Below are 16143 nucleotides of genomic sequence, written 5' to 3' on the forward strand. Positions count from 1 at the left end.
CTCAGCACCAAGGCAAATGCAGAATCCAGAGCAGTTCCTGCCCTGTCAGGACCTGGGGCAGGCCTGATACTGAGCGTTTGAGTCCCGTCCATGGTGACTGAGGCCATGCGAGTCTTGTGCTTGAGTCTTCCTGACTGTCCTCACCCATCCACACAGCCAGTGAACATGCATGGAGCATCTGCTATGCACTTGGGTTCATTCTAGGGGTGGGGATGGCAGTAAAGAGTGGGAAAAGGGGGCTGGAGAGATGGTTCAGTGGTTAAGAGCATTGGCTGTTTTTCCAGAGATCCCGAGTTCAATTCCCAGCAACCACATGGGGGCTCACAATCATCTATCCATCTATCGTGGGATCCAATGTCCTCTTTTGGGATAAAGGTGTGCATGCAGACAGAACACTCATACATAAAGAAGAAAAAAGTAAATCATAAAAAAAAGAGCGAGGGCCTGAAGAAGTTAAGAGCGCTGGTTGTTCTTCCAAAGGTCCTGAGTTCAATTCCCAGCAACCACATGATGACTCACAACCATCTGTAATGAGATCTGGTGCCCTCTTCTGGCCTTTAGGCACACATGCAGGCAGTACACTGTATACAAAATAAATAAATAAGTCTCTCCCTCTCAAAAAAAAAAAAAAGCATGTGAAAGCTGGGGATCAAGACGTCCCCTAGGATCAAGGACAATTAGCATTAAAAAAAAAAGAATGAAAAGGAAAGGTCTTCCCTCCACATCCTTCTGCAAGACAGACAAACAGACCAGGACGGAAGAGCAACTGATGGTGCCAGCTGGATTTAGAGTGGGGTCAGAGGAGGAGTCAGATCCCAGGCATAGGGGAGGTTCAACTCTTTTAGCCCCTGTGGTCAGAGAAAACCTTTTTGGGGGACCCTCTAAGCAGAGTCTTGGAGGAAGGAGAGAGAGGACCATGCAGGTATTTGAGGGACAGCATCTCAGCAGAGGTACAGTAAATGCAGAGGCCCATGGCAGGCCCGAGTCACACACCTGCAAAACAATGTGGAGTCCACTGTGAGCAGAGCGGAGGGGCAGGATGAACCGGGAAAGCCTGGAAGGCCCTAGGGCCACATAGGCTACCTTGGCTACCTCCTTGGCTACCTCTTAGCATCTTTTCACGCAGGGATGCTCTGTTGATGAGGCTTACCCAGGCCTCACTATGAGTATTTGTTTCATGCTGGGGTCACGGCAAGCCCAGGGGGAGTCGGGTATTTTGGTGCTTAGGAAGAAGAGGGGAGTCACAGACCCAAAGGAGTACTCTCAAGGGGTGTAGCTATGGTGCCCCAAATGCTGGGACCCTACAATGGGGCTGATCTCGCTGGTGGGGGAAGCAGAGGGAGAAGGAATTGTTGCTTGGCTGAATGTGTCACCTGTGTGGCAGGTGACCATGTGCTGCCTGTCCTAGGCCTTTGGAAGACAGAGTTGAAGACAAGGGGCTATGTTTACAGACCGAGGAGGGAACCTACAGCCAAGAGTCTAGGCTAGGCATCTCCCGTTCCTGCCTCTGCCTGACGCTGCTGAATGGGCAAGGGGCACTGAGGTCACGGGCATCCCAGCCTCACAGCCCTTCTCTGTTTTCTGTCCTGGTGGCCCGCTCTGCTTCCCTCTCCCGCCTGTGTGTGTGTGTGTGTGTGTGTGTGTGTGTGTATGTGTGTGTGCAGAAATAAAGGTCAGAAGTCAACTGCCTGTGCCCTTCCTCAGGTCCTCAGGTGTAGTCCATTTTATTTATTTATTTATTTATTTATTTATTTATTTATTTACAATATCTCTCTTTGACTTGGCACTCCCCAAGTAGGCTAGGTTAGGCTGGCTGGCTTGTGAGCCCCAGGACCCTTTTCCTGTTTCCCCAGTGCTGGGAAACAGGACATCACCACACCCAGTTTTGTATTTTTTAAAAATGGGTTCTAGGGATTGAGCTTAAATCCCAGTGCTTAAAAGGTACCTACAATTAAACCATCTCCCCAGTTGCCCTTTTTTGTTCTTGTTTTGTTTTTGAGACTGGCTTGTAACCCAGGCCGGCCTCAAACTCAAGAGCCTCCTGCCTCAGTCTCCAAGTGCTGGGATCACAGGCAGGCATCCATCACCACGTCCAGATCCCTCGTCTTTGTCCACCCTGCATCTCCATAGCTTGTGCCCACGGCCCTGCCCCAGGATGTGACTCACTCATTTCCATGTACTCGGGCGTGAGGCCGGCGAAGGGTTCGAGGTTGAAGTCCACTTCATAGCGTTGTTTCCGCTTCACATACTCCTCACGGTCAGAGGGGCTCTGCCTGCGCAGCTTCAGGTAGCGAATGAACTTTTTCATCTTCCTGCAGGGGGCGCTGTGTCAGCGGGCTGTACCCACCAGCACCATTGAGTTACACTACCATGTCTGCTCTGAGCCTGAGCCACCGGTTAGCGTAGTGAAATAGGCATTATGGCATTATAGGCATCTTTTTGTTTTGTTTTTTGTTTTGCTTTGAGCCAGGGTCTCACTATTAAGCCTGGCTGGCCTCGAATTTATTATGTAGACGAGGCTGGCTTCAAATTTACACAAATCCACCTTCCTCTTCTTCCCTGGTGTTGGGAACAAAGGCATGTGCCACCATGCTTGGTTATATGTCTGTTGGAAGGGGACTAATAGCTCTGCCCTTCTTCCAGAGGCAGCATGGTTCTGCTGGTCTCCTAAGATGCTGAGAGGTAGGGAGTGTGAGAGGCCATCTATGGCCATGGGAGACCCCGGGAAGGACCCAGACGTGTGGGCTATCCCATACCCCTGCAGCCTCTCCTTTGTTCACTAAGGGCCTGGCTCCAGGGAACCTGTACTTCTGAGGAGCAAGATGAAAGGGACTGGCCCCTGGCTGTCTACTCTGCCACTCAGGGGCCGGTACGAACTAAGGACTGTGTGGCATCCTGAGGGTGGGAGTCCATGTTGTCTACAATGGGGCAACTTTGGCTGCATGTTTCCTCCCCGCCCTCCTCACCTCCTGCCTTCTGATGTCTCCTTTCCCTGGAGGCTTATGCCTCACCGGTCACAGAAGCTACTTTGAGAGCCACAAGAGTCGCCCATCCCTCTACTCTGCCCCACCCCCACTCCACGGAAGGTGCCACTCACGGGATGCCGATCTCGAAGAGATTGTTCTGGATCAGCTGCTTGCCCAGCATGATGATGCTCAGCTGGATACAGAGCTCCATGAGGCAGCCACCTGGAGCACACTGTGGGACAGAGGGCAAGTCAGATCTAGTCTGGCTCTGGGTCGGGGATGAGGCTAGCCCTCAACTTATGGGGCAACTCCTAGCCTCTTAAAAGTTAGGTTAAGGGCTAGGGAGATGCTGGGTGGGTAGGAGCACTTGCTTGGTACACAAGGACGTCTGAGTTTGATTCCCAAGCCAAGCATGGTGGCATGTGTCTGTTATCTCAGCATCGTGGGGTGGGGGCAGAGGTAGGTGGACACCAAGATCTCTCTGGCCAGCCATTCTAGTTGCAACAGCGAGCTTCCCACTCAGCGAGAGGCCCCGTCTCAAGGCATAGGGCAAAGTGGTAGAAGAGGTCAATCTCAGGAGTCACTCATTCCTCAGGAGCCATCCAGCTTGGCTTTTAAAAGAATTACTTTTATTTTACTTTATGAGTATGAGTGTTTTGCCTATAAGTATGTCTGTGTACCATATATATGCCTAGTGGCCATGGAAGCCAAAGGAGGGCATTAGATGCCCCAGGACCAGAGTTACAGATGGTTTTGAGCCACAGTGTAGGAACTAGGAATCCAACCTGGGTCCTCTGCAAGAGCAGCAAGCACCCTTAACCACTTAGCCATCCCTCCAGCCCCACACCTGGCCTTCCACACCAGAGCTTTGGATCAGACCCAGGTCCTCAAGCCCGCAGAGCAAGTTCTTTACTGACTGACCATCTTTCCAGCCCTCGCCCCTTATTTTCTGATAAGCTGAGCTTTTTTATGGTCTGGAAATGTTGAACACTGACAGCCCCAAGTGTAAAGGAGCAAGCCAAATGTTTCCAGCACTGTGTCTAAGGTTAGAGAGGTAGGCACGGCCATGCTAGAGTTAAAGAGAAATGCAGCCAGGGTCTGTTTTTCCTTCTTAATTTACTCTAACCAGAGAGGGAAACAGCCAAAGGCTAACAAAACAAAATGGAGAGTAGCCCCAAGGAAGCTTCTTGAGTTAATTTAAAAAGAGAGAGAAGTCAGAAAAGCTGCGTGTGGTGGCACTCGCCTTCAATTCCAGCACTCTGGACGTAGAGGCAGACAGATCTCTGTGAGTTTGAGGATAGCCTGGTCTATAAAGCAAGTCCCAGGACAACCAGGGCTGCTGTTAACACAGAGAGACCCTGTCTCAACAAACAAACAAACAAACAAAAATGAGAGAGAGAGAGAAAGAGAGAGGCAGAAGGGGGAAGAGGAAGTTAAGTGAGGGGGCAAAAGAGGGAGCAAGGGGTGGATATGATCAAAATATATTATATATATGTATGAACGTGTAACGAGACTCATTATGTGTAATTACTATGTACTGATAAAAACAGGGTAGGTGCAATGGCTCCATGAGTAAAGGTGCTTGTCACTGAGCCTGAAGACCTGAGTTCAATCCCAGAGAACCAGGAGGTAGAAGAAGAGAACGGACCCCCGTGAGTTGTCCTCTGGCTTCTAACATGTGCTGCAGCATGTGTGTGTATACAAACAAAACAAATAGGTAGATGTAGTAAAAATAAGATTTAAAAAGGAGGCTGGAGAGCGACTCAACTATTAAGAGCACTTAACTGCTCTTACAAAGGACCTGGGTTCCCAGTATCCATATCAGTTGGCTCACAACCAGCAACAATTCCAGGGTATCTGATGCCTTCTGGCCTCTGCGGGCACTCACACATATGTGATGTATATCGATTTAAGAAAGCACACATACATACACATAAATAATTAATGAATAAATACATCTTTATAAAATTAAAAAAACAAAAATTTGAACCAAAAAAAAAAGTATCAACAAACTTTAGGCATGACTTCCTCCCACTTTTTCCCCTCCCTTCGTGCCTTTCTCGAGACAGATTTTCACCACGTGGCTCTCAGCTGGGATGGTAGGTGTGGACCATTGTGTCCAACTAACTCTCTCCCCCAGGATCCCAGATGTATAAACCGAGACCAAGAACCAAGCACAGCATTCACCCTCTCTGCTTCCTGATCATGCCTGTGATGCAAACTGCTTCAAGCCCCTGCTGCTTTGACGGCCCTGCCATGATGTACCCTTGCACTGTGAGCGGAAGGAACCCTCTCTCCCCTAAGCTGCTTTTGTCAGGGTGTCTTAATCACAGCAACAGGGAAAGAAACCAAGACGTTATAAATCTATGTGGACATGCGAAGATGCAGGAAAGTATTCTGGCTGGAGCGCAGAAGCCCAGAGGACAGGGAGCTAAGCAGAAGGTTGCTGGGAAAGGGAGACACATTACCTCCTCCATCCGGAAAGAGCGGAAGATGTACACATAGTCGCCCGGTCGTCCGACAAACCTGGGATGGTTGGGGTAGTGGTTAGGGAGGAGCCAGATTCAGCCCCCAGGATGTACCACCCAGAGGGCCTGTACTTCTGCAGTCAGAGCCACCAGGGATTTCCTTCCCTGTCTGGCTCTCAGTGCCCACGCCTATATGCTACCTTCACTCCCGTGGTGCCACCTGGCCTGTTGAGGGCACTATCAGAGGTTTCTGTCTTGGCTGTTGTCTGAGGTCTACTGGCAGAGGTCCTTACTGCCTGGGGTCTGCATTGCTAGGGACCCCCTCTGCTCTACCATCCCAGATGAAGCTAGCTCTCTCTAGAACATCAGGGCTGTGGAAGCTGTACTTCCTGTTTTCCCTGGGCTATGGGGGCCTCCCACCAACAGGAGGGACAAGGTAGGACAGAGCCTTTTACCAGAGTGGTGGAGGCAGCAGAACCAGGGTTGAGGGGTTCCTACCGGCCTTTGAAGAAGGCGACGTAAAAGATGGGAGTGTAGGAGTTCACGAACTTGAGCAGGAAGGCCTTAAAGGTTAGCCTGTCTTCGAAGCTCTTCTCTGTCTTCGGGACCTCTGAGGAAAGACATGGTAACCACTCACAGACAGCCCAGGCCAGGGGCAGTCAGCACCACTGAAGCCTGGTGGCCAGGCTGCTTGCTCCAAGGCTAGCCCTGCATCAGGGCCATGTTGCCCACACCATCCTGCACTCAGTACTCACCGATCTTGGTGAGCCACCTGGCAATGCAGCCGTAAACCTCATCCAGGAGAATGATGACCACAAGGTTGATAATGACAGCCGTGGCTGTGACTGTAACCCGGATGTTGGACCGCACTGAGGGGGAGGAGTTCATGGCCAAGGCTGCAGCCGTGGAGATTCTGTAGATAATAACTCCTAGTACGATGGCAAATGTCACTGCGATCTGCAGGGCAGGCATGGACAAGCTTAGTGGGAATGGCAGGGGTGGTTTGGGGAAGGTGAAGAGCTCCCTTGAACCTGCTTATCTATTCCTAACCCCCAAATTTTCTGCGTTAGAACCAAAGCTGGAATTATGAGTCCCCACCAGATGCCAGGTGCTCTGTGGGAGTCAACCCACAGAACAAGCACAAAGGTGAGAGGATTCCAAGGACCAAAGAGGTTGTGTGGCTAGGTCAGGGGACCCAGCGCGGGGACTGGCCTTCACTAGTGGGTCCATTCAAGCCTAAAGCTTACCAGATCTATGTATTACTATCCCTTATTATCCCCCAAGTAGAGCCCAGGACACTGTAGCCACACCCCAGTGGTTGTCCTGGAGTCTGTTAGATCAGGCTGGCTACCGGGATGCTTTCCCAACCCCAGGAGATGGAGAGAGCAGACTTCTGTATTGTGTGCTGGGCTAAGCACAGCCACTGTGGTCAGGCAGATGGTGGCATCCTGCAGGTCTGCTGGGGCATGGCCAGGGTCCCCTCCCCACTGCTTTCTTAGAACTACCTTCTAGCTCTTCCATGCCAGCAGGCCCTAAGGCTAGCCAAAGCCATCTCAACATTCCATGGAAGTCAGACTGGTGGTGCCTGAGAGATGGGTGGAAAGCTAGTGACAGCTTTGTTCCGCCTGCTACAGTCTGTCTGTCTGGGTTCCTTTTCCTTTTGGCGCAGATTCGCGGGTAAGACCCAGTCTCTGCCCAGCCCAAGGGTGTGGACACCCCACCCTAGAGCTTGCTGGGCGAGGGTGGGCATGTCTGAGGCTCACAAAGCAGAGCCTAGCTGGGCTTTGGTTTCATGTATAGATTTTGGCTGCTCTAGACAGGCTCTGGTCTCTGTGTCCTGGATGTAGGGCAGGTCTTGTCCTTGCTGGCATGATCCCCCAAGGCTCCTGGCATAGCCCCTGCTGCCCTATATTGCCCAGTCAGGGAACATGGCCTTTGGGGTTTCCTCAGAAGTCTTGCCCTGCACACTATGGGCCATAACCAGGCCTTTTCAGCCATCTGTTAGTGACTGAGCAGAGAAATACCCTGCCTGGGAAGCCATCTGCAGCCCCCACTATGCCCTGTAAGCACAGGCATGGATACCACACTCTGGGCTGTGCCAGGGAGTTTGGGCTTTCCTCGGAACACCCCTCAGGCCTGCCAAAAGGCCCCTCCCGGCCATAAGGACGTCTCTTGTGCCAGCATGCAAGGCTAGGACGGCTCTGGCTCCGTGGTGACTCAGCAGAGGCAATCCTCCACCCTCCTCCACGGGAGCCACAAGCCCTGTGCCCTGCGCCTCTGGCTGCCCGTGCACACTAATGTCTTCAGGACTAGCACTGGTGGAACATCACCATCTGTGGCCTGAATAGAACTCTGGGGTCAGGGACAAAGCTGCCTCTCCATTAGCCCGTGAGCCTGACGTGTGACACGATTTTCTTCTGGGAAAAGACAGCCGTCTGTTTTTTTGCGCACTGTCTGTCTGCCCTGGCTCCACACACCTACCTCGGCTAGATCACCGTGAGTTCCTTATTAAGCCTTTCTGCTGGGCAGGTGGGCAGAAGAAAGGTTCTGACCAATGAGATACATTGTGGGAGGGTCTTTTGAGGACTCCCCCTTCACAGACAGGCAGCCTCTGCTGTCCATCATGTGCTCAACTTGCAACCTTCCATTTTCTTACAGGAATGTAGAACTGACCTTGGAACTGGGTTGCAACCAGAATAAGTGAGCTGAAAGAAGTCCAGAGAAGCCAGCACCTCTGGTCACACTCAGTCCTAGGCCACCCGCCCTTGTCCTAACCTTCCCTGGTCTTTTTGCTAGGAGCAGCTGGGTTCTGGGGCTGCTGGGGTCTCAGTTCTGTTGCCTTTCACTGGCTGAGGGCTGGGGTGTCATTCTGTGGGTATGTCTCAGAACCTGAGGGAACATGTCACTCTCAAAATGAGGCTGAGAGTGTGTCTGAAGTCCCAGGTACTTGAGAGGCCAAGGTTCAGAAGGCTCAGGGACAGCCTGGGCAGCAAGACATCATCAAACAACCCAAGCAAAGGAGGCTGAGCTCGTCTTCCTATGAGTCCCAGCTTCACCAGGGAAAGGAAAGCAGACTGGGGATCCCCACTGTAGAGGCCGCCTCTTTCTAGATCCTCTAAGACAGCTGAGGTTCCCCCGCGGTGTGCAACAGTATATGGGGTCAGGGTGGGTGAAGCTGAGGCCTACACTTTTTTTTCTGTGAGGGGGCACCATGCCCAGGAAACCCACCCTGGCTCAAGGCTATCTATCCATCTCATATGAAACATATGAAATCCTGGGGCAAATGAAGAAATGAGACTCCTAACTTTGCCCCTACTGGCTGGCATTCCAAGGAATAGCCTCTGAACCAGTTTCCTCGCTAGCAGTGGAGTGGAGTCGGGCCTGGCTAGCTGCGAAGATTGACTGGGTCATTCAGTGAGTGACCCAGGGAAGCCCCGAGGCAGGTGACTGATGGAACTCTGGGGCTGAAAGGCTAGGCAGCTCTGCCAGGATCTCATCAGAACCTCCTAGGCTAGACAAAAGGTGACTGACTACAAGCGGCCCCAGCCACCTGAAGGTTGAGAAAGGTACAGGTGGTTTGAGGGAGAGGCCTGGTGACATCACTGGGGATGGAAGTCCCCTGAGAGCCATCGGCATTTGCTGGGTCATCGGAATCAGCTCAGAGCCACTTGTCCTGTTCTTCTTCTTTAAATTCTTTTCTTAGATTTTGTTTTGAGACACAGTCTCACTATGTAGCCCAGGCTGGCCTTGAACTTGTAGCAATCCTCCTGTTTCAGCCTCTTGAGTGCTGGGATTATAAGAGTGTGCTGCCGTGCCTGACCATCTGGTGAAATTTCTTTACTGGTTTCCCTAAGATTGTCAGAGGAGATCCCAGTGGGCGCCATCCCACACTTAGTGAAGGCGTCCCCAGAGTCAGATCACATACCCCAGGACCACCACAAGCCTGGCCTGTTCCATCTCTGGGATAGAAGAGGGAGTCCCCCCCCCCCATTCCAGGAGTCAGGGCCACTGTGTCTCAAGATGAGTGCAGGGCACCTCTGATTCCCAGCCCCTCCTACCTTCTAGAACTTACCATGAAGATGATGGAGACAAGGTTGGTGAAATAGGCTGGGAAGCGATCCCTCCAGGTCAGCTTTACCTTGTCTGTCTGCAACATGAAACCATCTGGTCACTTACTGGGAACCACACCAGTGGGTGGACAGCAGTACACACAAAAACTCAGAGAAACCCCCAGAAGACGCTGAGCAAACATGACAGTCTAGTGAAAGGGGAAGCACGTAGGGCCTAGTGCCCCTTGAACAGGGTCACAAAGTGACAGAGAAGGTACTGGCCTTGGGGGCTAGGCCTCCTCTGTGCATGGGCATGGCATTGCCCACTGCTCCCTAAGAACTGTATGACCTGAGAGGGAGCTGCCCACGACTGAGACTCTTCTTTCCTGCAGTTTTCTGTCTAGGGCTACAGGCTGTTGGGTTGTTTGCAACCGAGACTGTAATAGCTATTTCCCCTCTTCCTGAGCAGGTGGAACAAGTGCCTGAGCAGACACTTGCTGGGACAAGTGCCTAGCACTGCTCAGAGCACCATCAGGCCATGGTGACCTAGGGCCACATAGCTCCGAGAGGCTCTCCTGGGCCTTGAGCTGGCTGGCCTGGAGGGCCTTGGGGAGCAGTTGGTCACTAGGCTGGGCAGTTTCAAGCGTGTTGGGGAGGGACTTTCAAAGACAAAAACACACACTGGAGCCCAGCATGCTGGCACGGATGTCACTCGGGAGGTCACTCATTCCAGCGGTGTCTGCATGCACACTCACGAGAAAACAAGAAGCAGTCGTGGACACCCATGACAGGCATGTCTCCAGAGCCCACACGAAGCTGCATCTGCTCCCTGTGGATCCCTGATGGCCATGCAGTGACATTGCAACACATGGCAAACTGCGGGTGGAAGGCGGGGATGGGACACACACGGGAATGTTCCAAGAACACACCACAGAGGTGGCCAGGGACAGACACAGTGACCAAGAAGGCCTGCAAATGGTGTCAAGGCTAAAGATGCCCCAAAATAGAGAAGTACCAATTTCACCCCTGCCATGGCTGTCCTAACCCTCTGCTTCCATTTGTTGGTCGGTTCTTCTGGACCATTCCGGCGCTTCTGAGGGTGGGTGGGGAAAGAGAGCACTGGATGGTGGAACTGGATGGGGTACTGCTGATATTGGATGGGGATGTGGGTCTAGGCAATGGCTCACTGTTCCTGTGAACACTATTTTAAACAACTCAATACACAACAGAGACTCAATTCAAGGTCAGGGCAAGGGGAACTAGAAGTTTCTAGAATAAAGAACCCAGAGAATAGTCCCCATAGGCTCCCTCAGCATCATATCAGGCTGTGACTTCCATGGTTTAGAGTACAGGAAGCATGGATCTGTCCCCACCACCATCCGGGGACGACAAAAAAAAGGACACACCCGGAAGCACAGGCTGACATGCCAATCGGTAGTGGATCTGTTTCAATAAACTAATTTCATGGGGCTGGGACTGTAGCTGGACCCCCAGCTCCACATAAACACGCTTTGGTATCATACACCTGCAATCCCAGCACTCTGGAGATGGAGGCAAGGGGATTAAAAATTCAAGGTCATCCTCAATTACATAGCTAGTCAGAGGTCAGCCTGGACTACTTAGACCTTGTCTTAAAAACAAAACTGTGGGTCAGTAAGAAGGCTCAGTCAGTAAAAGTGCTTATGGCCAGGCCAGATGGCCTGATTTCAATACCTCAGTTCCCACACTGTGGAAGGAGAGAACAGACTCCCTAAAGTTGTCTTCTGATCTCCTTCACACGTGTGCTGTGTCATACACATACAAATGTAAGCTATAAAAAAGAACAAAACCACATGAAGTAATTTTGCTCCATAGTGGGGGGAATCAATGCAAAGCAGCCACTGGGAGCCACGGGAGACAGGAGAGAGAACGTGGCCATACGAAGCCCACAGCCTCAGGGCCACCGTCCTCCCAGGAGCCTGCAAAAAACAAACAAAACAAAAGCAAACAAACAAAGAAAAAAACCAACCCTCCCAACATCTTTGTGGCTGGCTCTCTCATGAGCCAAGAGTGGGGTGGAAACTGAGTCTGTGTGAGGCGGCTGCTGTCCTGTGAGTCGCCTGCTGTGATGAGTGTGGTGTGGCGTGTGGCGGCTGCAAATCTCTGCTGCCTTATGAATGAGTGAGACACTTCTCTGTATTCATTCCAATCTAAGATGTGTGGCCAGAGAGCCACTGTCCCACAGTTCCGGGAGACTGAGGCTGACTTCTGAGGTTTCTCCACCTAGGCTTAGATCTGGGGAGGTGCCCTGGAGAAATGATGGAGGCTTGTAGGGTCTTACTCAGGGGCCAGCAGGCTGTGTAGAGACAGAACTGCTCGGCTGATCTGGTAATTCAGACAGACGGCTTCTGGCTGATATTTCCAACCCATGAGCTGCATGTGGCCTACCACGGCTATGGATGTGGCCCAACATAAAATTGTAAACTTTAAAAGCTATGATTTTCCTTTTTGCTATTCTGTTTGTAATTTGATTGTAAGGTTGTCTCAGCTATGTAAATGACAATGTTGTGCCTTGGTGTCAGAACACTGGACACGCCTGCTTGCTTATATAATTTCTTTCTTTTTGAGACATGGCTTCAGTGTGTAGCTCTGGCTGTTCTAGAACTCACTGTGTAGACCAGGCTGGCAAAGACCTGCTTGCCTCTGCCTCCTGAGCACTGGAATTAAAGGTGTGTACCACCACACCGGCTGTGATTATTTTTTGCACCCTTGAGTCCTGCTCAGTTCCTTTGGGATGTTCTGGGAGAGCCTTCGTGGCTGTGGGATCTTGCAGCTGACCTGCCTTCAGCCTCTGCTGTGACCAGAGGCTCCATGTAATTGTGACAGCCATAACCCTCAGGGTACTTGGTACCATGAGCTCACTGTCCCAGGACACAATGACAAGGTAAGAGCCCAGGGTTTGTCCTAGTGACTCCAGAGGCCAAGGATACAAAGACGTCCGGAAAGTTGTGAGCCTGGAAGAGCATCTTCTAACTGCCTAGTGCTGTCCAGTACCAATATGATCTTCTCCTACCTCAGCGAGGAGCCAGCAGCCTGGAGTTCCTGGCCTATCCCACCTTATGTGAAAATCAGAGGTGTGTAAGAATGCACACCACATGTACAAGCTACCAATCAGAACAAGAGACTTGGGGACAGTTTATTATAAAAGACAGTGGCCTGAAGCCCATCACAACACCCACATCTTCTCCCTATCCTAGTCCTAGCGAAAGGAGACAGTCAGGGACCTGGGTCTACAAACGGACCCGATTCATTGTTCAACACAGAACACAGGTTTCACAGGGTGGGGTAGCAACTGATGTTCTAGTGTGACATGTTTGCTGAAGTTGAGGTCACTTTTGGGATACAGGGGACAGTCTAGAGCAGGGTTAGGCTAGTTCTGGCCCTTTGGTCCAATCTGCCCTCTGACATGTTCTTGTAAATAAAGTTTATGGGAACACAGACTTTCTCGTTCACCTTCTGTCCACAGCCCTGCTCACGCCACAGTGGCAGAGCTGAGGAGCTGTGGTGCAGGCTTACACAGCATAAAGTGTTTACTATCTGAGCCGAGCCCTGGTCTGTAGAGAGCACACAGTATCTGCTGATACCTGTCTACGCCTGGGAACACATAGCTTTTTTCTGACTCCTGGTCATAGCTGGTAAGTGTTCAATATTTATTGAATCCTGACTGTACCTGATGAACCCTGCTCACACCTCAGACACACACCTAGTCATACCCAGACACAGTATTTACTGACCCATGGTCATACCTCAGACACAGTGTTTACTGACTCCTGGTTACACTTCAGACACAGTATTTGCTGCCTCCTGTTCATACCTCAGACACACGTTTGCTGACCCCTGTCCACAGCTTAGACAAACATTTGCTGGTCCATGTTCACAACTCAGACACAAAGTATTTGCTGGCCCCTGTTCATACCTCAGACACATAACATTTGCTGGCCCCTGTTCATACCTCAGACACACAACATTTGCTGACCCATGTTCACACCTCAGATACACAACGTTTGCTGGCCCCTGTTCACAACTCAGACACACAGTATTTGCTGACCCCTGTTCACACCTCAGACACATAGTGTTTGCTGACCCCTGGTAACACTTCAGATTCGCAGCATATCACTGTGGGAAGTTAGTAATAGAACCTGTACCTCTTTGTTTCTGGATTCTTTTCTCAGTGACTTCTCTAAGACTCTGGCTTCGTACTCAGCTCTGGGATGATCCTGAGGAAGACAGCAAGTCAAGAGAGGAAGGGTTAGTGTTGAGACCACCTCCTTCCACGTGAGTCCATGTATTTGCCTCAGAGACCCTGGGGACCAGTTCACAGCAGGCTGTCACATTTCCAACATCAAACTCCCTATACTTGACCTGCATCTGGGCCCAGGACTCCCCCCTCTCTTAGGAACCCCAGCTCAATGGAATGGCCAGAGGGTCTGGCTTCTGTGTCCTGCAGGAGGTCTTGGCTGTGCTAGGCTTCAATGAACACCCAGCTGTGAACTGACCCTCTAGAACTTTCTGTGGAGTAGCCACGGGGGCCAAAAGAGACGCAGCGAGAGGCAGCAAGCACAGGCAGGCTGGAGGTGCCAGGCCTCGGGGAGCCCAGTGCAAGCCAGCAGAAGGAGCTGGAAGGAAAGATCAGGTTAGGTGAGACGGGGAGAAAGCAGAGCCCAGGTGAGAGCCACGAGGAGACGTCTGGTGGAAAGACAGGAGCACGTGTGCCAAGGTCCCTCTCCCCAGAGACAGGCTAGAGGAAGGCAGAGTAACCAAAAAAAAAAAAAAAAATCCAAACCTTGACAGCTTCCTGTGGGGAACCGGGAATAAAGACAAAAACAGAAAGAGCCATTACTGATCTTGTTTATTCACAGAGCCAGAAGGATGATAGCATTCAGCAGAACATGGGTCTGGATGTTTGCTGCTCCCAGACCCCAGTTTTGCAAGCTCCCCACGATTCTCAGGTTCAATGGAGATGCACACAGGATGGTGAACTGGATCCCTCCCACTTCCATTCATCCTGGGGTTCAGACAGTGGGTAGGGGGTAGGATGGTGGAGGCAATCTCTACCTGAGGCCACTCGTTCCCCCAAGCCTGCAGTCGGCCACAGGGCATCTGTGGCTTACTTTGGGGAACTCACTTGGGTTCAATGGGGTTGTGTGCCCAGTGACCTAAGGGATATCTCTTAGAAATCAGGCCCTAGGGATCTTGGAGCCAAGAGATCAAGGTGGAAAGTGGTGAGTCACTCCCTCTGCTTTCAGGACACCTTGGGAGGGTTTTCTAAGCCACCATGACAGTAAGACCTAGCTGGTGTTTCTTCTATTAGAATTGTCAACATGGAAACGGAACCAAGGAGAGGGCCCACTGAGGCCAGGGCTCCTGACTTGTACACTGAGTGCCAGTCGCTTGTGAAATGGGCTCACTGTGGAAGAGGGCAGACCCTGTTACACAGGTGGGTGGCAGGCGAGGCCCAGCTACAGCTAGAGTAACTCTCTGGAAAGCTGTCTGTGCCCCGGGTGTAGCTATGACTCAGCAGAGACCTCCACAGTCTGGGCAAGTGAGGCTTGCTCCTCAGTGTCTACGGGGCAGGAAATGGCACTGGGCACAGAGATGTTAACCAATACGCCCCAGGTTACACAGCAATGCTGGTGTCGGGTCAGTTGAAATTGGGGATTATAGTCCCAAATGCCTGGCTTACAACCGTGACCTAACTGCCCAGCTGCTATGACACGGAGAGGAACTATGGCAGGCTGTCTGGAAGGTGTATGTGGCCAAAAGTGACCTACAGATTGGGGTCAGGAGTGGGTGAGCTATGAGAGTTTTTAAGGGCACAGAGCTGGGCTCGGTAGCAGCACTTATCTAGTGTGACAAAGCCCTGGGTTCAAGTTCCAGTGTGCGTGCGGGAGGGGGGGGAGGGAGAGAGACAGAGACAGAGAGACTCACACACACACACACACACACACACACACACACACACAGAGAGAGAGAGAGAGAGAGAGAGAGAGAGAGAGAGAGAGAGAGAGAGAGATTTGAAAAGGGGCCTCACTTATAAAAAGTAAGTATGGGAGAGGCACTGGCGATGGAGCTGAGACGGAGTGTTTCTGAGCCTGCATAAGGCCATGGGTTAGATCCCTAGTATTGAATAGACCAGATGTGGCAGAGCATACCAGTCTGCAGCACCAGCACTCCAGAGGGCAGAGCCTGGAGGGTCAGGAGCTCAAGGTCATCCTTGACACGCAACAAGTTGGAGGCCAGCCTGAGCTATGTGTGACCATTTCATAGAGGTGGGCAGGAGAGAGAGAAAGAAAAGAAAGACAAAAGAATAGACAAGGAAGAGAAGTAGCCATTTGGTGTGTCTCAGCTCTGCAACCCAGCTCTCGGGAGGCAAGGTCCTGAAGACTGTACTGTAGAAAGTGTGAGGCCATCCTGGGCTACAGACTGAGACGGCATGTTGCACCAGGCCATGGCACTGCCTCAGCAAGGCAGGGAACAGCCTCTCTGGTCTTTTTGGGGGTTGGGGGCAGTACCCCTTAATCACCCTAACAGGGAATTCCTGCTGAGATGGCAGTCAGGGGAAACTCACTCTCCCTGACTCCAGGGCTAGCTAGCACTGTGCGCACCCTCTTTGGAACCCAG

At 51.6% G+C, this 16143-nt stretch overlaps 1 protein-coding gene across 9 annotated transcripts in view; it reads right to left on the minus strand.

The window, feature by feature from the left end:
• Ano1 (anoctamin 1) overlaps positions 1 to 16143 on the minus strand; it is a 150082-nt gene that overhangs the window by 19672 nt on the left and 114267 nt on the right. For 3 of the 9 annotated variants that reach the window (XM_075972929.1, XM_075972932.1, XM_075972931.1), the window contains 7 exons: positions 13668 to 13739; positions 9507 to 9581; positions 6190 to 6391; positions 5933 to 6044; positions 5435 to 5492; positions 3098 to 3198; positions 2167 to 2312 (listed from right to left, as the gene is read on the minus strand). In XM_075972929.1, coding sequence (XP_075829044.1) covers positions 2167 to 2312; positions 3098 to 3198; positions 5435 to 5492; positions 5933 to 6044; positions 6190 to 6391; positions 9507 to 9581; positions 13668 to 13739 — 766 coding nt within the window. Of the gene's footprint in view, positions 1 to 2166; positions 2313 to 3097; positions 3199 to 5434; positions 5493 to 5932; positions 6045 to 6189; positions 6392 to 9506; positions 9582 to 10498; positions 10577 to 13667; positions 13740 to 14305; positions 14318 to 16143 lie in introns of all 9 variants that reach the window. The other 6 variants (XM_075972926.1, XM_075972924.1, XM_075972928.1 and 3 more) reach the window with 3 other exon arrangements.

The sequence above is a fragment of the Microtus pennsylvanicus genome, chromosome 5 (genome assembly GCF_037038515.1).
Source record: "Microtus pennsylvanicus isolate mMicPen1 chromosome 5, mMicPen1.hap1, whole genome shotgun sequence".
Classification (NCBI taxonomy): domain Eukaryota; kingdom Metazoa; phylum Chordata; class Mammalia; order Rodentia; family Cricetidae; genus Microtus; species Microtus pennsylvanicus.